Source organism: Harmonia axyridis, chromosome 3, assembly GCF_914767665.1.
Source record: "Harmonia axyridis chromosome 3, icHarAxyr1.1, whole genome shotgun sequence".
NCBI lineage: Eukaryota > Metazoa > Arthropoda > Insecta > Coleoptera > Coccinellidae > Harmonia > Harmonia axyridis.
Window position 1 is genome coordinate 36,281,723 of NC_059503.1, and position 27,130 is coordinate 36,308,852.

The 27,130-nt window shown below is 35.0% G+C and overlaps 1 protein-coding gene across 2 annotated transcripts in view; it reads left to right on the forward strand.

The window, feature by feature from the left end:
• Positions 1 to 27,130, forward strand: part of LOC123674742 (jmjC domain-containing histone demethylation protein 1-like) — a 50,611-nt gene that overhangs the window by 18,400 nt on the left and 5,081 nt on the right. Inside the window, exons 1-4 of one of the 2 annotated variants that reach the window (XM_045609799.1) lie at positions 2,554 to 2,698; positions 10,413 to 10,632; positions 19,890 to 20,121; positions 25,641 to 26,106. In XM_045609799.1, the coding sequence (XP_045465755.1) occupies positions 2,594 to 2,698; positions 10,413 to 10,632; positions 19,890 to 20,121; positions 25,641 to 26,106 (1,023 nt within the window). In that variant the 5' untranslated portion in view covers positions 2,554 to 2,593. Of the gene's footprint in view, positions 1 to 2,553; positions 2,699 to 10,412; positions 10,633 to 19,889; positions 20,122 to 25,640; positions 26,107 to 27,130 lie in introns of those variants that run through there. The other variant, XM_045609800.1, reaches the window with a different exon arrangement.

Consider the following 27,130-nt stretch of genomic DNA (forward strand, 5'->3'; position numbering starts at 1 on the left):
ACCGTCAGATCCATTGCAGTAGATATTGCTTCCTCAACAACTTGAGGTTTGTTTTAACGTTAACTTTGCTATATTTTTCAGCTGTGTGCCATTTGTTGAGTTATGCCTCTTACACCAATCAGTTGCAGGAAAGTTCATACAAAAAAGTTTTAATCCTCCATCAGTTGGAGAAGCCTTTTGGCTACCTGCACCGTTAATTCGAGGATTAAAATTTTAATGACGGCATTAAGTTTGTATGAACGTTCCTGCAACTGATTGGTGTAAGAGACATAATTATTTTACTCATTTATTAACTCCGTCGGTAGCTAATATCAACGGCTAAAAATAATATTTACTAATGAAATAAACATTATTATTATCAATATTCTTTAACCATACATATTAATCCATGAGTCTTTTCATAGTTTGCTATAAATATAATACTACTTTCCGCTTCAAGTGATTCTAGAATCTAGAAGAATATAATATATTCTTCTAGAACATATTATGGTCAATAGTAATATAGTATGTGCTTGTTTTGACTGATTGATTAACTTGATTGTTATTGAAATGTTCAGAGATTAAGCAATTTTGTTTCAATATTTTCAATAATAAACCTTTGAAAGCGTTCGAGGAGGAAAAATTTCGACTCTCTGAAATTTTCACAATTTGCGTGTTGGAATGCGTAGAATCGGAGAATCCAAAAATCGAAAAAATTAATCTGGAATTAAGCAAATCCAAGCAGAATATCGAAGAAAAAAAAAATAAAAATCGAGCGACAAAAGATCCAATTGAGTTAGAATTCAAATTCTAACTTCACTCGAAATTTCATGTTCATCGCGTAACCAGAACTAGAGAAAATTCAAGCAAAATATCAAAAATCCAGTATTTTCGTAAAAATGTAGGAGAATCACTCAAATGTTCATGCCACATTTCAAGGAGAAGGTATCATAAAAAAACTCTCATATATGGTGGCTATCATCGGGGCAAGCAATTTTGGCGCCTGAAGTAAATAATTTTTTGGCGCCCCTGCTGAAAAAGTATCAATGAATAACCCCCCCCCCCCCCCGCCCCAACAAAAATATCACCTGCCACGATGATAATTCGCCGTTTTTGATTTCTCTAGCGTTTTCACTAATCCTTTCATTCTAAAGTCGTTTCCACTGGGTTTCTTTTTATTTTCGGACATTTTTACCTACAATAAATCCCTGGATTTCTTTGACGCCGATGAACAATGCGTAAGTAATATATCTGATTCTCACATTCACAAGACACTGCGTACAATCGATGAAAGATTACCTATCACACCACAAGATACAAAGGGCGGTAAGGCAAGCAAAGCTTCGAAAACTAAATGGGATTAAAAACATATGTTCCGCTGAAAACATTTAGCATTTATCAGTAACTAGTTTCTAATGCAGAATCATAGGAATTTTCCATATGTTGAATGTGTAATTCGAAGTGTTTTCGTCTTGGTGAAATACATTCTATCCCTCATTCAATTAGGGTAATAGGCAATGCTGCTTATATTGGTAAGGTTGCCATGTGTTATTTATTGAACAGGCTGCTTAGTAAAGACGATTTGGCGATTTTGATTGCAGGGAATGTTGATAAACCAACCTCATGTCGTTTTTAAGAATCAAGACTATATTTTTTTGAGAAATATGAAAGGGCGGCCACAAACTGGGCTAAATTGTCGCCCCTCGAAAAGAGGCGCCTGAAACAGTCGCTTCACTGTTTCACCCCTTACGTCGGCTCTGGCTTTCATGAAACTTTCATCGTGGTGAGTCGCTCGATCCAATCATTTCCTTCTTCAATTTCAGTTCATTTTGAATGAGTTGATCGGTCAATCGAAGTTTTATGAAACCCGTCGTTAGATAAACTAACTGACAAGATTGATGTCAAAGTCAATCACATACTGAATGCCAAATCTGTGATTTATATGTATTAATTTCCACCCAATTTATGAAAATTCAAAACCAATGGATATATAGAAGTGTTATTTGTGCTACATCAGTTTCAGAGAATACCAATTCTAGTAATACACGGAAATTACCTAAAATAATTTTGTACTGGCCATATGTTTATTTTTGATGTGTCTAAGAAATTTTCTGGTTACGGAGGACTGTCTAACCATTAGCTGTGTGGTAACAAAATAATAGTACTATAGCTGAAGCGGCGATGGGACACAGTAACAAAGCCTACACTGCACAACCTGTTCTCATAACTCGTTCGTAGCTTCTGAGAGGTCTGATAGAGGCCTAGGAAAGAGGGCCGATTTTTTAGATGATATTTCAAAATATCGCAGTTGCTATTTGAATTTCTTCAAGGAAAAATGTTTACTTTTGGTTTATTATTCTACATATGAGCAAAGTCGTTGTTCATTTGATATTTTCAGGTAGATCGAAGGAATTTAAGCAAGCACTTTTTTAAGAATTTCATAGTATTTCGAAAAACTAGAACGTCCCGATTTGTATACGGAAAACAATCCCGTAGAAGCGGCAACGTCGCGCTATCCCGTCCCTTCCGGATTCTCGAAGAGCTACGATCGTCGAGTAATCAGCGTTCAGTAAACCTCTACGTCGTCGTGGTAGCGTCACGCGTCATCCACAAAATGGCGCATCACTCGAGAAAACGAGAAGACGCCAGCAGGCCCTCCTCATCGTCCAGACCCTCGTCTTCATCGCACTCCTCGGACAGGGACTACAAATCGAGAATGGTACGTAGCAAAAAATGGTTTAGTTCGTCCCGACCAGAAGTGCCTAGGGGGCCCTTACGACGCCCGTGGCCAGTCTGCCACCTTTGTTGTACGTGTTTGTTAGTGTTTTCGGTTTGCGAGTTCGTCGTGGGCACGGTGTCTTGTGTGTGCCCCCTCGTCGACCTGTTGAGAACGGGCGTCCTTTGTTTTGTTTACCGAAGTGGCGTTGTCCCGGTATGTTGTGGCCAGGACGTGATTTTCACTGCGATGTACAGTCGCACTATCGGCTGTTCCCTTGCGGTCCAAAGAAAAACGCGTACAACGTAACGTAAGTCGGAGGATAAGGTCAGTTTTCCGGTTTCAGTGAGGCATATATCGTGTAACAGGTGCTTAATGACGGCGGTATGAGATCAAATAGACGTTTTTTTAATTGATTCAGCCAATTGTGCTGAAAATTTACGAGAATAAACCGTTCAATTTGAGAAGTTCTCAGGGATGGAGTTTTCGTTGTGGGAAAGTTGCTAGATGGAAAACCTGAAAGTTTCGTAATCCCTTGGTGTGAGAGAGAAACGTAGGATGACGGACGGGTGGTGCTAGATTGATAAGATGTGTACTAGGGGGATTTTAATCGTCCAGTTGAATAATGTAGTATTGATATCGTGTCTCATCATCGTTTTTAATTTTGGGGAATGAAAAAAGCAGTAATGGTACGAGGGATGAAAATCTGTCAGTTCGATATCATGCAGTTGATGTTTACCTATACTTTCTTGGAATAGCACTATTTTTATGAGGTGAATGACACTTCTCAATTTTAGGAAACTCATTAATCGATAGTTTGGTTTATTGTATGATTGATTTGATTGATCTATCCAAGTACAACCAAGCTCACCTAATCCAAGCAAACTTTGGCCAACTTAACCTACATATAAATTTATGAACTCTCAAATTTTCCTGATCTATTATAGCCTATTGAAAGAGGTTAAATGATTTTGTATTAGTTTTTAGATTCATACGCAATTTGTCCCATTCATTATTAACTTGTTTAAATTCAAATTTTAGTTATTTGTGTAAAATTTAGTATTTTAGTTATTAACTCGATTTTCCTTCCAAATGATCATTGAATATTATATTTTGAAGTTTGACGAGCCTAGTGTTAGAAATAGGTATGTTTTATGAGTTTCCGAGTTCATTGAAACTAACGCTACCTAAAATGGGTTATTGTCTACATCAGATATCTCAATTCGTATGAAAATATCTTAAGCTGAATATTACGACGCGGGGTTAATCCTTTCAATAACATTTTCTAAAAACTCATAGCCTTACGTTGTCCAGAGCATTTTTTGGAAACTAAGTTTAAGATTCATCCATTTGCCGAAAAATCCGAACAATATTCAAAAAAATTTTAAAATTCAAAATTTATTCTCACATTTAAAGTACATTAATTTCAATATAAATTTAAATGATTATATCTCAAAAAAAAACCTTTCTAGAAAATTATAATAGTTAATATTTTCCCTATATTTCAAAATTTTATAACAACGAAACCACTTGTAGCATTTCCATATTTAGCATGTCAAGTCGTTTTACCACTAAAAAAATCAGCGACTCGCAAATTGATCATTTATGGTTTCCGTGTTATGAAATTTTGAAATATGAGGGATGAAAAATCACCCCCTGTATCCCACTTGCGAGTCGTTGATTTTTTTATGATTAATCATATTGGAATAATTTGACATGCCAAATATCGATAACTTTCAGTGAATACTCCTTGAATAGTGGAATTTAGATATTCAAAAATGAAAACATCATAAATTCCCCGAACTAATTTCGACAATCAATATTTCTGTATTCCTTGCCATTGTTTCGCTTCAGTTTCACCAACTTCGAGATTCCCATGTTCTCTATTGCTGTTATGTTATTCCAAAATAAATTTTGGCTTCCGTCAGTGCGCCACTGATCACCGCCTTCGGGTGTATTCGTCATACGGTTTGCCAAGTTCACACCGGTTAATGTCAGTATGACACTATACACAATATATTTTACCTATTTTCAATAGCTCTCGAGTTTTTGAATATTTTCAGACTAATATTTTCGCCGTAAGTGCCTTTTTTTGCTTCTAGGACACTTGTCTCAGCAGACAGAGCGCCAGTGTTTCGGTCAGAACTCTTACGAACACTTCATGTTCCTTTTCATTTTCTAAGTCCATTTTTAACGATTTGAGATATTCAACAAAATAGGAAGAAATATTCAACCTTACTGCAAATTTTGCAATGTTTTTTAGGTGATCCATTCAGATCCAGGGCAAAATTTGTAAAACGTTCAGTGTATTTCAATTGTGAATAATATTCAAGCACCTGGAAGCACAACACCAAACGAAACTGTTGGGTTCATTTAATTTAATTGTCTACTACCCATAAACTAATATCGCATATTAATTATATTATGCGTGAATCAATACATTTCCAATTAGAGAATGAATTTATTTATCATTCTATGTAGAGGAAGTGTGCGTCTTCCTTGTTCATGTTTACAATCCTGTAATTTGGATAGAAAAGTTTTCATTACTTCCAGATATAAAATGGTTCGCATTTTATGTTATGCATTTTAGTTTTTTTTATGGACCGTACAGGTTAATGTAGAACTCATTTTCAAGATCCCTAAGAATCCTAAGAGGAAAAATCCATTGGGGTTGAGAGGGAATACCACCACGTAACTGCTCAGTTCCAAACGAAATTATAGATTTTTCCTCTTACAACCATCGATTTTCACGCGGTTTTCACATAATTTCTTAACAATAACTTAAATTTTTTTAGGAATGAAAAAAAAGTGGCAACTTTTGGTTATTTGCAAAATAATTGATGCTCCAATTGATGATATGTTCAAGGTACAACGCACTGACAGAGATTTTAATATACAAGTTGCCTAAACATCCCGCGATCTATAGAAAATCAACATGTACTCTCAATACTATAGGGCACCCACTTCCTAAATTTATATCCGATCTAGTGAATATTTCCATAAGAAATCATTATTTTGTCGCACGCCACTGGTCACCGCCTTCGGGTGTTTTCGTCAGAGTCTGCGGTAAATGGACTGCTAAGTTCACACCGGTTAAATTTATAGGTTCTTGTGCAGAATTTGATTTAGAGATACCTGTGTTAATTAATATATCTTGGAAGTAACCAAACTTTTGTCCTCGGAATTTTCACTAAACTAGGAAAATGAACTGATTTCATTATTTTGTATGAAATTATAAAAAACGCGAAATTTTTGATAGTACTTCTTGTTTCTCCATTTTTGCTAGGTAGAATCCTCCTTCTGTATATCTTAGGCTTGAGCAAAGGTCTCAGCATGTTCATCTATATTTATTATATTTCATCAAATGGTCCTCAATTCATATAAAGGCAGACCGTTCTCGTAAATCGTCTTCTATGGTGTTCGAATTTCATGATTGGATTGAATTTCATGGTTTCATATTTCTGAACGAACATGCAACAAAGATTAGTCACATTGTCTTAGTTTATACTGAAGAATACATAAATGAAAAAAATCCGTACTAAAACTCTCCCTAATAATCCTACTATGGCAATGCCCAGTTGCATATAATATGGGGGACAGTATCCTATATGTACCGGTTATGTACAGTGCATCCCATTTTGGGTGAGACTGCCAGGTTTCTCGCTTGTTATTTAAGATAGAGCCTTGCGGTTTTCACGTTCCTGTCCTACTTTTTCGTGAAACTCAAGTTGGTCTAATCGGATTTTTCATAACTGTTTCCGTTCAAGAGATACAGGGCGATTTTGGAAATTGATACTTTTCGGACCCCTCCTATATCTCCGAAGTTATAAGAAATAATGTTGAGGTAAAAACTACTTCTGAATCAGAATTCTGCGTAGAATCCAGTGGCGTACTCAATTTTTTTTTTCGGGGTATGGTTTTGAAGATTCAACACAAACCTATATTTTTTTTAATGGAACACCCTATATATCATTACCTCGTTGAATTCGTTATTTTTTTCCCTTCAAAATGATGTATGATACTATATAGGTAGAATGGTCAGAAATGTTAAAAAAACACTAAAACATCAAATAATGATGATTTTTTGTTAATGAGCAATGGATTTCCCATATAAAAAAAAGGTTCAATTGGATAATTTTAATTTGTGATTTTTATATTTAGTAGAGTAAACAAACAAAGATAATACAGTCATCACTAACATGAAAAACAAAACGTAGGTACCTACCTAATAGCAACAAATAAATAATACAAAAATTCATAAAGATTGCATGATATCTTACAGCTTAAACTGTTCACATTACTGTTCATAGTCTCCTAATACATAATTGACAAAACTTTTCAATACGCCTGAGTGCATTTAATATTATAAAAGGGCGGTTTTGTAAATCCTGGAAAACTGCCTCTCTTGATGCACGAAGTTCTTCGAGGCTGTTATGTCTTTTACTGTAGTATCTTATATGTATTAGGGAAAAGGGACAGCAATTTGAACAGTTTAATCTGTAAGATATTATGCAATGTTTATGAATTTTTTTATTATTCATTTGTTGCTATTAGGTAGGTATCTACGTTTTGTTTTTCATATTAGTGATGAGTGTATTATATTTGTTTGCTTCCTCTACTATAAATAAAAATCACAAATGAAAATTATCCAATCAATCCTTATTTTCATATGGAAAATCCATTGCTCATTAACAAAAAATCATAATTATTTGATGTTTTAGTGTTTTTTTAACATTTTTAACATCCTACCTATATAGTATCATATATCATTTTGAAGGGAAAAAAATAACGAATTCAACGAGGTTATGATATATAGGGTGTTCCATTGAAAAAAATATAGGTTTGTGTTGAATCTTCAAAACCATACCCCGAAAAAAAAATTGAGTACGCCACTGGATTCTACGCAAAATTCTGGTTCAGACGTAGTTTTTACCTCAGCATTATTTCTAATAACTTCGGAGATAAGGAAGGGGTCCGAAAAGTATCAATTTCCAAATTCGCCCTGTATCGCTTGAACGGAAACAGTTATGCAAAATCTGATTAGACCAACTTGAGTTTCACGAAAAAGTAGGACAGGAACGTGAAAACCGCAAGGCTCTATCTTAAATAACAAGCGAGAAACCTGGCAGTCTCACCCAAAATGGGATGCACTGTACAGTAATTTGAAATTTACTTACCAAGAATGATGTTTGAATGTTCTAAGAAATCTTCAATTGTAAAAAAAACTATAAAAATTATATTCATTATTATTACAATAAATATGGGCATGTTTGTAGCGAAGAAAACGTGTATTATTCGATTATTGTTGCGAATAGAATATTAGACATTTCGTTGCGCCGAAGGCAACTACAACGAAGCTGGAGAGGACTTCACAAATAGTGAGGAAATTGCAAACAAAGTTGATCAGAGAAAACTGAAATTGAAAAAAAAAAAATTCATACCGACCTCATATGGGACAACAGGCACAAATGATTTACCCAAAATTTGATCGATCAGACTTCCTCTCCAGTTGGTTCAGATATTGTTTGAGGTTACTGGGTATGGAGCCAGAACTTGGAATGCCTTGGGCAACAGAACTAGGGGTCCAGAGTATTTCATGTCTGTTCCAAATAGAAGACTTATTAACATTTTCTGAGACAACTTCATTATATTTATTTGGAAAATATTGGCCTCTACGCCTTTGGTCTAAACAAATTTCTTTCCATTTCCAAGAACAAATAGCATGCGCACTCTCTTTCTTTCACTGGACGGACTTCAAACAGCTCCTGTGTCCTCTTCTATCGCATGAGATGGTTGATTGGGACCTCTCAGTCGCACACATTCACTCGCAGCAATATTTAACTTTTTAAAATTCGACAACCGGGATTCGGGATTGATTTTTCGCAGGCAACCCTATACCACCGTGTTCATAATAAAATAATCTTTAATTTTATTGATTTTGATTCAATAATCAGACCGTTGCAAAATGCTAGTATAGATTTACCTGTTTATACCTGGCTACCCGAGAGTTGTGACCGGAAAAAATAGGCAACCTAACGTTTGCACATTCTATGGGCTTCATACTTTCGATTGGTATAGAATTTATCTAATAATAAAAAAAAAATATTTTTTTTTTATTAATTAAACCTACTCTGGACTAAAATTTGTTAGGCAACCCATATGTGATATATTTATTGACATGTTGAATTAAATATAAAATACGTTTTATCAAATAAGCATCTCGGTGAAGGTCGTTTTATATCGGGATCCTTTACTATAAGCAGTTGAATATGAGAGTATCCATAGAGAAGACCAAATCACTAATAATTAGAAAGGAGTTTTCAAGATGCAAGCTAGTGGTGGACGACAAACCCATAGAGCAGGTTATGGTGTACAATTAACTAGGAGTGGAGATACCCCCAAGTCAGGACAGAACTAGAGAAGTGAGAAGCCAGGTGAAGAAGACGAATAGAATATATGGACGCTTAGCGGATGTATATAGAACAACAAACTTATGAAGATGGCAGCAAAGATGCCAGTCTACAAGTAATGTATTAGACCAATCATGACTTATTCAATAGAAACGAGAGCTGATAACAGTAGAACGAAATCAATCCTAAGAACTGCAGAAATGACAATGCTTAGAAGAATATCGGGATACACGTTGAGAGATCGTGTACGTAACTCGAAGATACACGAAGAATGTACGCGATATCGTAGATGGGGGCGAATGCGAAGAAGAGCATGGAACGAGCACGTGGGAAGAATATACTATACTAGGAGGGCGAGAATCGCGGGAGAAGGCATCCAGGAAACCAAAAGGCCATTGGGTAAACCCCCTAAAAGAGGGAAAGAGTCGTGGATATCAACATCCAATGAAGTCAACGACTAGAAGATGAAGAAGAGGAAATCATATAATGCGAAATATCAGAAAATATTGAATAAATATAAATATCGAATGTCGATAGTATCGTAATTGAAAATATCGACGTTATTTATCGACCATTTTCTGAAAATATATCGATATTATTTGGCCATCCCTTCGTTATTCCGAGCTGCTCTATGCGTCTAGAAATGTATACGGTGATTCAGTCACTGTCAGTGCTTCTGGTCCGCTCGCTTTGCTGAAACAGCATAGCCTCGACACCCAAAGCTTTCGCCTCGAGGTAATGAAGCATTGAGAGATCTTGTACTCTGTCCCTATCGATACCTGGCTCTAGCTTAACGATATTAAGTTTAATTAAAGCCAATCTTTGACCGACTAGAAACAGGCCAATCTTCAACCATATTTCTTTTTTTTCAACAGAATGTGATTTGAAAATTATAACCTTAATTGAAATATGTACTCCAAATAAAAAGGGAACCTTGATTAACACAACACGTTTATTTCTATTTGAATTTTTGGAAACTATTGGTCTACCCTGTGTATAAGTCTGTTGGAACCTTGGATTAGGGTTGATCACGAAAAAGGAATAAATAAATAAACTGTTCTTCTATGGATCATAGGCAAATCCAACATAATGAAATGTAGACTTACATGTTCCCTATATGGAATATTGCATATTAAAAGACATTCTGTATTCTTTTAAGTTTTCCTTGATTGGACTTGGTGCAAAAATAATCACTATGAGAAAATATTTTGAGATTTTCATTCATTTGCTGCTTCAGGGAAAACAAAATCCTCAACTTGTAAAAATAACAAACTAGTTATACGGCTCAAACGAAGTTTTTTTTTCAGAGGGAACGCAAACAGAAGAAACTTTATTCAGAAGACTGGGCCCTCGCTGATGATGACATCGAGGGACGCAGATCGTTCAACCTACAAGAAAAGCTGGAAGATCCAGCGTTCGCCTCAAATAGCGACGTCAGGGAAATGTACGGCAATCAACTAACCGTGGAGTATTTCCAAAGATACGGTTTCAACACGCCGCTACTTTTCAAAGAGAAGACTGGTTTGGGTAAGCTGTTTTCGAACTTTCCTCTGTACTACTAAACAAGTTATCACTCACGAAAGAGTAAAATACTGCTCCACAAGAGTTAGGGATATCATATTCAATCGTTTTGAAAAGTATGTAATCTTCGAGAAAATCGCTGTAAAATCATTTAAAACTCAATAACAACTTGAATCGATCCAATAAAAATCAGTTGAGACATTTCGTCAATCTGGTCGCCTTTCTTCTGAAATTTTGTTCTTTGCATATGCTTCATGAATGTTCTTATTTTTAAATGGAGTCAGTTTATCAACGGCTTCGATTTGAAACGAGTTTTCTGAAAATGCCAAGACGTAAATTAACGAACGCTGAGGCTAATAGGGCTATCGGAATGCTACAGGGTGGCCTAACTCAGGTTGTTGTAGCGGAAAGGCTCCAAGTCAGCCAAAGTGTGATATCTCGACTTTGGAATAGGTTCAGGGAGACAGGTTACGTGTTGGAAAGACCAAGGCTTGCTGGGCGACGAAATACAACACCTGCTCAGGATCGTTTCATCACCGTTCCGGCGAGAAGAAACCCTACATCTACGTGTAGAATGCTATGGAATATTCTTCAAAATGCAGATGGGGTCCAAGTTTCCATCGAAACCATCAGACGACGTTTGAGAGAGGCGAATATAGGTTCTAGACGTCCATTAAGAGGAATTCCATTAACACGTGACCATAAGCGTCAAAGACTGGAATGGGCAAGGCAACATATCAATTGAAACGATCATTGGCGTGGTGTCCTTTTCACTGATGAATCCAGATATGGACGATTTTCAGATTCTCGAAGAATAAGGGTATGGACAATCCCACACATACCCCGTAATCGTCGCTAGAAGTCCAACCATTCCGAGGGGCTAGTGTTATGGTATGGGCCGGGATATGTTTCAATGGGCGCACAGATCTATACATTTGTCCTGGGAATATGACCGCCTTACACTATAGGAAGCATGTCATTGACAATGTTGTGCTAAATTTTCATGCAGCTATTGGTGAAACTTTTCAATTTCTAGACGATAACGCTAGACCGCACCGTGCGGCCATAGTTGAGAATGCGCGCGAGGAGCTTGGTATTCCACATATACCAATACCTCCGCACTCACCATATTTGATATGCTCCAAAGAAGATTATATAATCATCAACCTACCCCAGAATCCTTAAATGATCTGAGAGAGCTTCTGCCCCGTTTATGGAACCAAATCCATCAAGAAATGTTCAACAACCTCGTGTGTAGTATGCAAAGAAGATATCAAGCTGTTATTGATGCCCGTGGAGGCCATACATTGTATTAATAGTCTTAAAATGCTTGAATTCTCTAAGAATAAAATTTCGTTATTTTACTCGATTTTTCTCAACCAGCCTGTATACGCTGCAGACCTACAGGCTAAAATTAATTTTATTTCCTGCAACTTGAAATCATATTGATATGAATTTTCATCACAAAAATCTCATTTAAACTAAATTTTTTTGCAATTTAAGTCAATATCCCTAACTCATGTGGAGCAGTTTATTTAAAGACACAATGGTATGGACCATGTAATCGATTGTTCACGGAATGCGTTTCTGTTAAAGATGGAATATAGCGCTCCCAAATATTAAAGATTATACAGAACAAGACACTTTAATTCCTGATTAATTTTTTATGCAGAATCCTAAATAGCCCGCAGATATTGACTATCAGATCTATTTCTTGAGATATGCACATTCATCTTTTCTTTACGGACTTGAGTATATTTCACGTTATAACTATTACTCTGCAGTTGAATTAACATATGGGTTTAAGTATTTATTATAAAACTTACATACATAATCAATCATCATTTTAAAATTATTGGATTATATATTTGGGATATATAAAATACAGAGTATTCACTAATACACAGATGATGATAATAATCGTTTATTCTCAAGACACTCTAAGTTTAACTCTATCTCAAAAGCAAGTACAGTTCACAAGGCAGAACGGAAGGACCTGACAGAAGTCAGGTTGGAAGAGACTGTCACTCTAAAGTCTTGTGCCTGACGTTCGCTCTCGACCATCGAAGGTCCATTCTTGTTTTCTCTCTCGATGGCCCTCGATGGCCTCGCCACGCGCAGACTCGTAGCGCCACCGCACGACATGCAATAACACTATCAAGTGTAGGGTTGGTTGTCTCTCTCGTAATCTGTTCGGATGAAGTAATATTCTAACAAAAATTTCCTCTTAGATGAATTTTCAGCATTGAGTTTAGTAGGGTAATTTCGCCGAAGGCTCCAACTGTAGTCGGCCATCAGGTGGATTTCACATCGTCCTACACTAATCGTTAAATTCAGTATCGTTCATTGATGTGGTGATGTGTGGATCATTAACAAGTTGCCTTATTTGAGCGCCATCAAATATATCATATTTTATTTTTTTTTTGTGTTATAACTCTAGGTAATTTACATAGATTTCCTACAATTTCCATCTCGATTAAAAGCTTTCAAAAATTGCTTCATCAGCCCCAACTCAATATGCAAAGGCCAAAGTAATATACTAACTGACAAAGAAACTGCAACACCCAGAAGGAGCTGTTAAAATTCTATTTTTTTTTTTTTTGTAAAACATAGATAGTATAGCAAGGAGTAAATGATTGAAAATGGAGAAAAAAATCGTGAAGGTTTTTTTCATGTGAACAATTTTTGTTACTTAAATATTGTAGTTTTTTTTGCAAGTTTTTTAAATTTGATCACAAACTAGCTGTTCGAGGAGATCCAAAGTCGATGTTCGGTTGTTGTTAAAATGCCTAGAGCACGTGTACGCGTGTGATTTATGAATTTGAAATAGGTCGAATTATTGGTCTAGGCGGGGTTGTCCAGAAATCCAACTACTGTTATGAGATGTTGTCAAGCGTGGTTTGATAATGTTCAAAATCGAAGAAGAGTAGGCACCGGACGTCAAGGGGGCACAAATGAATTTCAAGTTCAAGATCGACATCTAAGACTTATGGCCATAAGAGACCGATTTGCGACAACTCAATCTTTAGCTGATGAGTGGTTAGGAGAACAAGGCCATCCTGTAACTGTCCGAACGGTTTACCGCCGGATAAGGTCTTTTGGACTGCAGCATTATCGACCCCATCTTCTGTTACCTCTGACTGTTGAGCATCGCCAGCAACGATTACAGTGGTAGAGAGAATGTCAACATTGGAATGTAGAATGGTATCAGGTCGTCTGATGGATCTCGATTCTCTTTGGGTGCACATGATGGCCGAAAAAGGGTTAGACGACGTCGGGGAGAAAGACGTGAACTTCAGTTTGATGTTGAGCGTTATGTACACCGGACAGTAAGAGTTATGGTATGGGGTGCTATTGCACATGCAAGTAGGTCACATTTATTCTTTATTCGAGGTAACATGACAGCGCTGCGTTTCCTTCAAGAAATAGAGGAGCCATATGTTCTCCCGTACCTTAACCGGCTCGAGAATCCAATATTTCAGCAAGATAATTCCCGACCTCATGTTGCCAGAGTAAGTTTAAACTTTTTCGAAGCGACCCATGTGAATATTTTGCTATGACCGCCCAGATCCCCCGATCTTTCGCTCATAGAGCATGTTTGGGACATCATGAGTAGAAGGCTTGTGAATTTACCCCAGCCCCCACGAACTTTGGCAACTCTAAGGTACAGGTAGGTTGGGATAGTATATCTCAAGAAGAAATCAGACCATTTTATTGCATCAATGCCGTCACCTTTAGGGGAGTGTATAGATAATTGCGGTGGACAAACACATTATTAACAAATTTATAAAAAAAAATTGTAAACCTTTCCTTTTTTTCTCCAAATTTCAATCATTTACTCCTTGCTATACTATTTATGTTTTACCAACTAAAAAAATAAAATTTAAACAACTCCTTCTGAGTGTTGCAGTATCTTTGTCAGTTAATATATTTTATCTCTCGTAACCAAAGCTTCGGTGATTGCGTTTGGTTTTCCTCGAGTGATGACATCTATTGAAGGCCAAACTCTGTAAATACAGTATTCGTTTTTAGCTTTGCAGCCTCAAATGCATAAAAAAACCAAAGTTACTCTGTATATCCACTTGGCGTCGTATTTTTTTTTCGAAGCAAGTGCAATTGTTTCATATTGCTCCTTCTTGGTAGGAGGATGACCAATAGGAATTGAACTATATTGGTTGCCGTTATGTACCGGGTTTTTCACCATAATTTGAACCCCCCTTTAACTTTGTTACTAAAAGAGGTACAAAAAAATGTTTTCTACAAAAGTTTCACGAAATCGACTAGTGTTTTTGTATTGATTTCACAAAACGAAATAAATACAGAGTGAGCTACATATTGATTGGAACTTCATTTTTCAAATGGAACACCCTGTATATTTTTCTATATTTGACTAGCTCTTTTTTCCCTGATTTCGAAAATATAACATATGTTTGGTCTATCTCTCTTATTCTGAGTACCACATAGTTTCAAATTTTAAGAATCACCTGGCATGCTCAGTAATCTGTTGTCTATTGGTAGGCTGCGATAACTCAAAATGCCCTTTCTTGAGTTGACAACGATATGACATACGTTTTTCACTATAAATTGGAATTGGATGCAACTCCATATATTCTCTCCTTGTAGCTTTCTTATTTTTATTGTTCTCCACATAATGTGAAAATATTTCAAATTTTTCCGCTTCTGTGTAGTGCATATGCGATGAATAGTTCCATTCAATGACAAACGTATATCATATATAGTTGCCAACGAGATAACGCAAAAAAGAGCATTTTGAGTTATCGCAGCCTACCACTTGAAAACTGATTACTGAGCATGCCAGGTGGTTCTTAAAATTTGAATCTCTGTGGTACCATGAATATGAGAGATAGACCAAACATATGTTATGTATTCGAAATCAGGGGAAAAAGAGCTAGTCAAATATAGAAAAATATACAGAGTGTTCCATTTGAAAAAAGGAAATTGCAATCAATATTTTGCTCACTCTGTACATATTTCGTTTTGTGAAATCATTTTAAAAAACATTAGTCGATTTCGTGAAACTTTTGTAGAAAACATTTTTTTGTACCTCTTTTAGTAACAAAGTTAAAAGGGGGGTCCATATATGGTGAAAAACCCGGTACAAGGACACACAAAACTACGTTTTGAACCATCAATAACATCGGCATTCATAGAGTATATTCTGTCAACCCCATTTTTGCTATCACTCCTTTTAAATTGCTACATAATACCAGGTTAATTTCCTCAGCAAAAAAAGAGACAGCAGGTCGTTGTTTTTTGACGATGAATTGTAATACCTGGATAAAGTATGTTCTTTTCTTTCAATCTGTGCAAGTATTTCAGCAGACTCCTTGGAGTGGTTTAGGTTTCTTATGGAATCGTTCATTTCTTTTTGATTGTGGAGTTATTGAATCTGCTTCAAATGCGCTGCCGTCATCAGATTTGATTCTTTGAACTTAATTTGACGATGTATCTGTATCATATTTCTGGGAGGACTGCTGAACGATAGAACGAAAAGAACTATTCCGAATATGCTACAGGTCTTCTTGCAGAATCTATATGAGGTATATTCACTTTTTTACGATTAAAAAGTAAAACACTTGTATTTATTATTTCTATTTATGGTTTTGATGGTTTCGCGGATCTCTCCACACCATTGGTACACCAAACTTAAGGTACTTCCCCAAGCCCATTGTCGGAAATATTCAATACATTTTTCACATAAAAAATGTTGGGGCCCAAGATTAATCCTGATCTCCCAAATGAATGTCAAAACAGGCAAGTTAAGCTCTTTTCACAAATTCAGAATAAGTTAATAAAATGTATTCGCTACATAAGGTATTACGTAAATTTCGATTGAGTTTGTTGGTACATATTGAGAGCATAATCTTTTTTTTTCTCCACATGATTCGACTTCTATTGATTTTTTAGAATTTTGTGTTCATTTTTGTTAAATTTATATTCTAAGTCTTTTATAGGTTTTCTACCTCGACTCTTTTCTGTAAATAAATAAATACATGACAAAAAACATCGGGGGGAGCTTATAGATAATTCCAAGAATAAAATGTGTGATTTAACGATTGAGCATAGCTGATTGACTTAGAATTTGAAGGTTGATTCAGGTATAATTCCAGGTATATTTGGTTATTAGATTCTAATTCTGAGTATGAAATCTCTCCTTTGGCCGATTGGAACTAACATTAATTGATCTGTATCTCAAATACTAGAGCTGATAGAAAAATCTGGAGGCGTTTTTGGAATCTGCACGATATTCAGTTGTTGAATTCCCGGTTACAATTTTTTTTTCATTTTGTTGAATTTTATTAGCGATGCGAAAAATTTAAATATTTTTCAAAAATTTCTTGTTTTTGTTCTTCAAACCAAATCTGATATATGATCTTGGACATATCGAATGCTTTGTGGTATTTAACAACGTTCTAGAATTCCAATAAAATGTTGACATTAGATTGGAATCGGTTTCTCAATAAGAGTTCTCACTGTATATCGAAAGAGTTGATAAAAGAAAATCAGTTTATTATATGATTATACTGTTTATTTATAATTATTGAGTACATCGTGGCAATGGTCAGCACATTTTTTAGTTTAAATTGATTTTCTTTTGCGATACTGACCATTGACACGACATGAGATTATGCTTCAGTTTTAATTTCGACGGCCATGTAGAACTATAGTAGAATTGTTGAAAGACTCATTAGATATGCAGAAATTCACTTATCTAGCCTAGTTGAACTGAAAAAAAATTTAACCTGAAAAAATTAGATTAATTCAAACTTGATTAATATGTATATAATACCAACTCATAAGATAAATTCAATCAGCATTCGCAAATAACTTACATCACTAAGTGGAGAATGTACGATCTGAAGAGTACGTGACAGTCTTCTATTACGATAAACTTTGTTTATCATCCATTTCTACAAATTCAATCATTTGTTAAACTGAACTTCATCTAGAATGGTATTAGAACGTCTGGCCTCAATAATCAATCACATGGTTTGCTATTTCCAACAACCCCTTAAATTTTACGTTTACATTTTTAAGTATAATATACATATTATGTTGAATCAAAAAATCGAGAAAGTTCCGTACGCCCGACATACAAATTATTCTTTAAATAGGTACATTTAAAGTACCAAGTTTTTTTGCATGAAATTTGTTTATTTAATTCAAGATTTGATCTTGAAACATAATCTTTAAGGTAGGTGGAAATAGCAAACCATTTTGTTGTAGACAATGTGGGAAATCTTTGGATTCAGATAAGACATAAAAAAATAAGATGACAAGTTCCCATCATTTTTTTCCTAGCGGCCCTCCCTATGCAGATACGGCCTCCTAAATGACGTCACTGGAAATCCATTTCACTGGAATAAATTTCAAACTACTCAATATAATTTTGAAGAATATTTGATATAATGAACAGTAGTAAGGACCTCTTTAAATACTGCCCTTAAATTTAAATTTGCTCTTTTAGTTTACCAGGGGCGGAATAGGATGTACATTTTAAGGCTTACATTTTCATCACCTTGTATGATAAGGAGTAGACAAAAACAAATTTAGATAGCTTGAACATTTACCTAAAAAAAGGTACTCTTGTTCATCGTCGATAAAATGAACAGTTTTCGAAAAACAAAATAACGAAGGAATTAATTTTTTTATTTCTATTAAAAAGAACCATGAATTCTAATCCTTTCTTATTTTGTTTTTCGAAAACGGCTCATTTTATCAACAATAAATAGGAGTACCTTTTTTTTTAGCTTAATGTTCAAGCTATCCAAATTTGTTTTTTTTTACAGGGTGTTGAAAATGTAAGCATTGAAATAGGGAGGACCTCTAGGAAAAAGAAACGATGGGAACTTGCCATCTTTTTTTTTTATGTTTTATCTGAATCCTAGAGATTTCCCACATTTTCCCGGACACCCTGTATATTTCGAAAAATATTACTCTGAAGTTATATCAAAAGCGTCAGACGCTTTCCGTGGACCAAAACTTTAGTTAGACGCTTTGAAGCTGCAAAGAAACATGAACTTTACTAATTTTTAAATGACTGATTTTTATTTACATTTTGTAAAATATTACTCTGAAGTTATAAAAAAGCGTCAGACGCTTTCCGTGGACCAAAAGTTTATTCAGACGTTTTGAAGCTGCAAAAAAACATGAACTTAACTCATTTTTAAATGACCGATTTTTATATATATTTCGAAAAATATTACTCTGAAGTTATATCAAAAGCGTCAGATGCTTTCCGGGGAACAAAACTTTAGTCAGGCGCTTTGAAGCTGCAAAGAAACATGAAATTTGCTCAATTTTAAATGGCTGATTTTAATATAAATTTAAAAAAATATTACTCTGAAGTTATATCAAAAGCGTCAGAAGCTTTCCATGGACCAAAAATTTAGTCAGGCGCTTTGAAACTCTACGAAAAAAACATAAACTTTACTTATTTTCAAATGACTGTTCATAATCCACGATTATGAGGAGGTTTTAGAAATAGTTCTCTCCAGACAAATATGTCATGTTGGATTTGATATGGAAGTTCTTTGTTTGTATAATAACAATAATAATAATGATTCACCTCTTTAAACCTATTCAAATATTTCATAACCGTGTAGAATGAAATAGAGCTTTATCTGTACTTTCTCTCCAAGTCTAACGTTTTCAAGTCAGAGGTAATATTATTTTCACTCACATTCTATTACAAAAGTAAATATAAAAAAAATATTGTAAGTTGTATGAAAAAAATCTAGGAAATATTCAAAAATATTTATTCTCTTGCTAGTTATCCTGCAGTATCCAAATTGCCTTTTTATTATCTCTTAAACAAATACAAATGAATGTAATTTATTTATTACGTTACCATACATCCGATCGTTATGAAGCTTTGGGAAGTTGCTCAGTCAACTCACGCAAAGATTTCTGGCAAAATGCCATATAAATTTTTTTTTTAATATTCCCAGGTGAAAAAAGAAACCATCGCATTCGCCATTTTGTAATAACATTTTTTTAAAGTCAATTGTTCTTTTTTCTATATAAAATGAATGAGTTTCAATTAATATGACATGATGTGAATGTATTGTTTTCCTAACGAGTTTTCTCGAATTTTCTTTCTTATCTTATAGTAGCGACCGGTAAGTTATGTTTCTTCTTTAGTTTTATGAGTCACCGAACAGTGCTTTGAGGTCCAACTATTGTTTTTATTTAGTGTTTCATCGCATATACTCGCCGATCTTTATACTGACTTCTTTTAGGTTTGAGAGTCCCGACGACAAATTTCACCATAAATGACGTTAGAATGTGTGTAGGATCAAGAAGAATATTGGACGTTATGGACGTGAACACACAGAAAAACAGCGAGATGAACATGAAGGAGTGGCAGAAATACTATGAGGATAAAGAAAAGGATAAGCTTTTGAATGTGATATCTTTGGAATTTTCACATACCAAGTTGGAAAATTATGTACAGAGTCCTACTGTTGTAAGGTAAAATACTTCTTATTCTTTATAAATTTATTATGAACCATAAATAAGTTCGTAGGAATATATTAAAAATTGAATAACATTCTTGAATAAATGCGCAACATAATATTTTTTGTTGTCTTCAGGCCCATTTCGATTATTTGTACTGTTGTTTTTATCATACGTTTAATAAAATAGTTAATATCTAACTAAAAGTATGAACACTTCTAGATATCAGCGAGTTTCTTGTCTTGGCAATATTTATATAGCTCTTGATTGTTTGTTCAAGTTCATTCAGTTTCTTCAGGTATTTGATATGCAAAAGCTCCGCAATATTTTTTTATATTACGAAATATTTCCATGTGTAGGAAAATGAAATATAAGAGTATAATACAAAAAAATACCAATTGATCGTTTGAAAAGCCTGCTAAAAGGATGTTGAGTTGATACAATTGTCAACTGTCACGTTTGTTTATACCTCAGAGTAATAAACAAAAATAGAGGGAGCATATGTCATTTTTAGTAAGCAACTGTTGTCCCCAATATGAACTATCAAATTTGACATGAAGCTCGCGGAAATGAAAACATAATAGTGATACGATAATTTACTCAATTCGCGAGTGAGTATTGAGCGTGCTCTATTTTGTCAGATCATCTTAAGTGCATTTAGCAATTTTTAAGATGGATAAAAGTATCGAAAAAGAAATAACCTCTCTTAAATTTTGAATTACGGATGGACTTGAGTATGTCAAAGCTCTGAAAATCTTACATAATTGTCGAGAATACTGAATTTGAAGAAAAAGAGATGCCGAAAATTCATACCAAAAACTTCAAAAGTCCCTCTTGAAACAACCACTATATGTTCTGAACCTTGTTTATCTCTACGCCTTTTTCGTGTATGAATTCATGAGATTTTTCCATGCTTGACAGATGTCTGGCACCATAACTAAGATGTAAGATGTCTAAAAACATGGTGAATGCACTCGTCAAATTTTGAATGCAATGACATTCGACCAAATTGAAAATATTAGTTTTAGTTCGTGGCGGCGCCGCAATGTCATACTTGTCATTTCCGTTGATTTTGATTGGATACATTAATTAAAACCCGATACTGACCAATCAAAAGCGATGTGTAATGGAGTATGATCGTGCAAAGTCGTGAAACAAAACACGAAACGTTTACTGGAATGAATTCAAATATTTGTAATGGAGAGTTTATTGGTATTTCAATTACAAGAATTACTTCCATAGATCATAACTATAATGAAAGATATACATGTAGGTACATAATGGCACAAACCTTGAAAATAATAAATAACAAGAATCTTAATTTGTTGATAGCGCTACCTACAGTTGACATAACGAAGCTTAACTAATATTCTCAAAATTGGCAAAACAAAAGCTAATCAGTTCATACACCTGGTTTTTAGACATCTTACTAAGGTGCATCTTAACCATAACATTATACTTTTTCGACGTTTATTTCAGCGCTAATCACAAAGCTGTAAGCTTGAAGTTATTTCTTAAGGTTATGTTTTGTTCATGAATATTTGACAGATATAATGAGAACAAAATTGCTGAAATCGGCCGTAGGATTAAAAAAATTAACTACAAACTTTGTTGAGAAGTTGTCCGTTTCCCTTATTTTCCAATGTGTATATTCACAACAAAACATAAACATATTCTTGAAATTAATTTCCATGTTTGCAGTTCTTCGAACAACCGTCAAAAAAGAATACTATAATAGTATCAGAAATAGACATGAAAATTGATTTCCAAAATATAAAATTTCAGAATTCTCACAAAGACGAAGAACGAAAATTTTTACATAAAATGAACCAATAATCAGTTTACTTTCCTTCGAAATCCACACGGCAGTAAAAAATTGGACCCTTTTACGGTTTATGAGTTTATTATCCCTTTTTAAGATGAGTACTTTTATTGCACTACGAGCACGTCTATGTCCGAGGTTAATTATTTTCCTTTATCTATGCGCTTTGTCGGTCTCTTATTTGCCATCTGTGATTTTTGCATTCGTCATTGATATACACTCACCCGTTGTTTTCGGTTTTTTGTATCATTCTCGTCACAAAATTTCAATACTGTAGTTATCAAAGAACTGAACTCGGAAATTCACATATTACACAAAAATAATTGTCCGGAATGTGTTGTACAATTTATTGTGTTTCATTCAATTGCAATTTATTTGTGAAGACATCAGTTTGGAATTACTATATTGTAATTGCTAAATTGGATGTACAAATGAAAATGACTGATTTGTCGGTTCATTTTAAGAAAAAAAGTCCTATAATATGAGTACACTTGATATTTGAGATACACTTGATTTTTGAGATACAGGTGTTCAAGTCTTTCTCATAGAACCTTCCCTTAGCAAGATAATTAATTTGAATTGGCCATAGATATTCCAATTTGAAGTTTTCATCATGTAAAATGCTAATTTTGAATGCAAATCTACAGGCTGATATTTTTATGGAGGGGTGTCTGCTTCTTTCTTCCAGAACTATTTTTTGGGGAACCACTGGTAGTTTAGAAAAATATAAAAAGAAACTCTGGTCCAGTACTACACTTTTTGGTTTGTTATAGTTTTGTCATATCTGCTATAGATTTCGAGAAAAAAAATCAAACAGCTCCCTAGTAATTCTCAGGAAAATCCAAATTTTCCATTATTGCAACTAAACTTTCAAAATTAAATATAGATACGTATTGTGCGAGTACAAGACAGAATAATAACCGTACGTTACAACTAAAATAATGACATGGGTCGGGTCCCTTTTCCTCATTCTTCCCTAAGAGGGAAAACAACCACGTGACTGTTCAAAACGAAATTATAGGTTTTTCTTCTTACAACCACCGATTTTTAAGGGGTTTCCGCATAATTTCTTTATTTAATAATCTACATTGTAGAATGGCAATATTTTTAATTTGTGAATGAAAAAATGTTGGTAACTTTTAGTTTTTCGCAAAAGAATTGATGATGTGTTCAATGTACTATAGATTTTAGATATATTTTTGAAATATTCGTGAAAAAAAATCATTACAAAAGAGGTAAAACCATAATTTTGAGAAAAAATCGACCGTCGTACAGTGTTGCCCCCCATTTATATGCTTCGCAAAGAGAAAGAAGATAAAGTCAGAGTACAACTTCGTACCTTGTAACCTCTTTGTTACAACTCAAAATGCCCGAGAACAGTCATTTGTTTGAGTCGTGGTTCAAATCTCTGAATTCACCAAATGGAAGGGACAAAAGCTAGGTACCGTATTCTAGACAAGTGATCTTTCAAAACGTATACGTACTTACAATGCTCTGAACACTGAATGAACTTAAACGTTTTCAAAGATCACTTGTCGAGAATACGGTCCCAGGTCGATCAAACACCTCTTATATTTACATAAGTATTTCACAATCCGAATCTTTAAAATATCTGGTACCAGAAAAATTGACATACAATATTTTACAAAATGGAAATATATACATATATGAATCCGAAATTTATAAATGTACAAGAATTTTTCAAATTCACAAATTACTTCCTAAGTCCTAGCTCTAGACTGAGCCAATCTTCCTCCACCGAAGTTGATAAGAACTTAGGTCTGACAGTTCTTCAATAGCACGGGGAGTAAATACTGCGGCTTGTAAGCTGACAATTGACAATGATGGGCTGTCTTTTGACAAAGCACTCTCAATGTAATCATCAAACTTCAACGTTTATCAGGAACACCAATCAGGAATTCAGTAAAGAAAATATACCAAAAAAAAACCTTTTTTTCAGGGTTTTATGAATAAAATAGAGAAAAACAATTATAACAATTTCGCAGCGATAATTATCGATATACATTCAAAGAAACCAGAAAAAGAAATGATTAGACAGTTTCACTGTATCGGGTACATATGCACGAAGACACGCATTGGCGTACGCCCAGATTTTCATCAACTGTCTTCTTCAATATATTTAATTTGAAATGTAGCTTGCTACAACATCGTTTAAAGTTTGGTCATCGCAGGAGCGTCAGAGGGGAAATGAATGGGTTCCTAATGTTGGGCTGATACACGGAAAGCCACATGTTGGTAACCCCTCTTAAGATAGCGCTATACAAAAAATTGACCAATCAACGGCATCCTTTTAAAATTTTGCAATGCGGAAATTAAATGAGAAGGGGGCCAATACCATTAAAATCCAATAAGGCTGGTTCCTTCGAAAGTCGCCACTTACGGGTTTTTTCTAGAGTAAGTGAGCACAACTGTCGGAGTACGAGTTTACTCTTTGAAAGAGTCGAGTACGCATAGTTTTCTCTGAGGAAGTTTATTAACGTTCACACAGCATACTCTGTGATAAACAGAGTGCGTTTGTGTACACTTCAGAGTAACCTAATCTTGCTCGAAGTAAGTTTATGAACGCATACCTGAAAATGTTGTAAAAACGTTTTGATTGTATCTGACTTTCAATAATTGAATATTCTTTAATTGGTACACTTGTTTTCAAATTCATGGATCGGATTGATCTCCGATTTCAAAATGTGAGTAACTCTCAGGCCCAGTTTCACCAAATGCTTTAATCTTGACTTGGCTCTTAAGTGAGGCCTTAGATCACGATTAATGTAATGTAGCGTTTCACCACACTCCAAAGCGCCATTTAATCGACCAATCGCGATTTAGCACTAATCGGCCATTTTTGGAGGATTATAACCTTTCAAGTAGAGATTAATAATTATTTATCAATATGGAACTCTTGTCTATGTAATTATTTTCACAGAAATTTCTAATTTTTGGGTCAATTTTATCAAAATATGACTATATGTATAGGCTCAATATTTCCCATGTAAAATACACGTAAACTTTGTTTTTGTGTTTTATGAAATTTATTGCAAAGAATAATTTATTGATATGTTTGATTGAAATATTATTTAAGAAGCAGTTAAACTTGTTAATAAAAATAAATGAGTTAATAAAATTACTTATATAGTTTTTTTTCCAGAATGTGTGGTTTTGTGAAATGGGATAATTTCTTTTTAACTTCTGCAAGTTTCCGACATTTCGAAGCACATCACTCGACATTTTCGGCAAAAATTAACTTTGTTTTTTGTTTACAAGATGACAAATGATTTGAAATGTTATGAGTTATGAATGAATGACACTTGACACCTAGCGCCAATGGTGGTCATCACTGCTAATACGATACAGAACACTATTTAACTTTTTGTTCACAACGTTGCCAAATGGTTTGACTATTTAATCGCGATCATCTTCGGACGGGTTGATGCATGGTGAAACAGAAAACACTGTTAAGCCTGCTTTAGTTACAAGCGGAGTTTAATCAATCTGGGATCAAGTGCTGTTTGGTGAAACTGGGCCTTAGAGTTTCCGAGAAAAATTATGAGGGGTCTACGACCGACGAATGTGAATTTTGTTTGAGTTTGTTTTTTACACTGTAAAAACTTGAGAGTATAGAATTAAGCTGTTAAAGCAACATTTCCTAAGATTCAATCTTCATTGTTATAAATTTGATCTTCATTGACTCATTCAGGCAAGTGGACTGGGTGGACAATGTTTGGCCTCGTCATTTGAAGGAGAGCCAAGTCGAGGGCACCAACGTTCTGGAGGAGATGAAATATCCCAAAGTCCAGAAGTACTGCTTGATGTCCGTTAAAGGGTGTTACACGGACTTTCATGTCGACTTCGGTGGTACGTCGGTTTGGTACCACATATTGAAGGGCAGCAAGGTTTTTTGGCTCATTCCTCCTACTGAACACAACTTGGCGCTCTACGAGAAGTGGGTGTTATCCGGTAAACAGTCCGATATATTTTTTGGCGATAAGGTGGATAAATGCGTGAGGATAATTCTACAGGAAGGAAATACTTTCTTCATACCGACCGGCTGGATTCACGCTGTATATACGCCAAAGGATTCCTTGGTGTTTGGAGGCAACTTCTTGCATTCTTATGGAATCGAGAAACAGCTTAAGATCGCTCAGGTTGAAGATAATACAAAGGTAAGCATGTGAATACATTCTATTTCCAGAAATATCTATAAATAACCCGATAACAAAATTTCAACACAAAGAAGAGGTAGGAATTGTATCTACCGAAGTTGACAGAATAGTTTTATGAATAAGATGCAATTGATCAAAAAATGTACTACAAATACCCAATCGTATTCGAACCATCACACCTAGAATGAATAATTTCTTCAACCTAATTTTTGTCACTATGGTAGTCTCTATTTTGTAAAGAAAATTTCTCTTCAGTGGTATGGTTACCCCTGACAAACTTATGTTGGGCACATTGAGATCGGCTTTTCTAGAGAAAAGATATGCTTGTGTTTTGTCTGCGTTGAACTTTTTCAAGAAATTGGATCGCCATTCTAGAATTATTATCCGCGAAACTGTACAGGGAACATAAAGTTGCTTTCAGCAAATCGTGGAAATAGTGTTGGAGCCAGAATTAAACCAGCATTTTGGGGCAGAGAGTCAGAAACGCTCCATCGACCACTTCAAGGATAGACCTGAGTTATTAGCTTGAGTTATTCAAGACTATAAGTGATGGCAGAGGCCTCAGCTTGACAACTTCACCTGTTTTGTTGAGGAATTTCCGTCAGGCCGCATTGTGTACATTATAGTTTCTCATGATTATGACTTCAGCTGCTGAATCTTCTAGATGAAGGCTAGTTTGAGTGATAAAATCTCGAAGAGGTTGTTGAATGAAGGTTCATTAGGCGACAGCTCGGGCGACTGGTAAGGCAGCAAAGGAACATTGGTATTGGCTAGCTTGAACCATATCAAATCAAGGTCTCTAGGTTCCAAACTCTCTATGTGCTGGTATGAACGATCAACCCTGTCATAAAGGTAGACTCCAGTCTTGAAACTTAATCGAGAATGGAGCTCATAACCAGGACAAAGCATGTGAACCTTGTTGGTGGACTACTTCACTGCCAAAATATCCTGTTTTTTGTCTGTAGGTGATAGTGGACGTCATTGATTTTTTGTTGAGTCCGCGGATGTTACAAATGTTAATCTT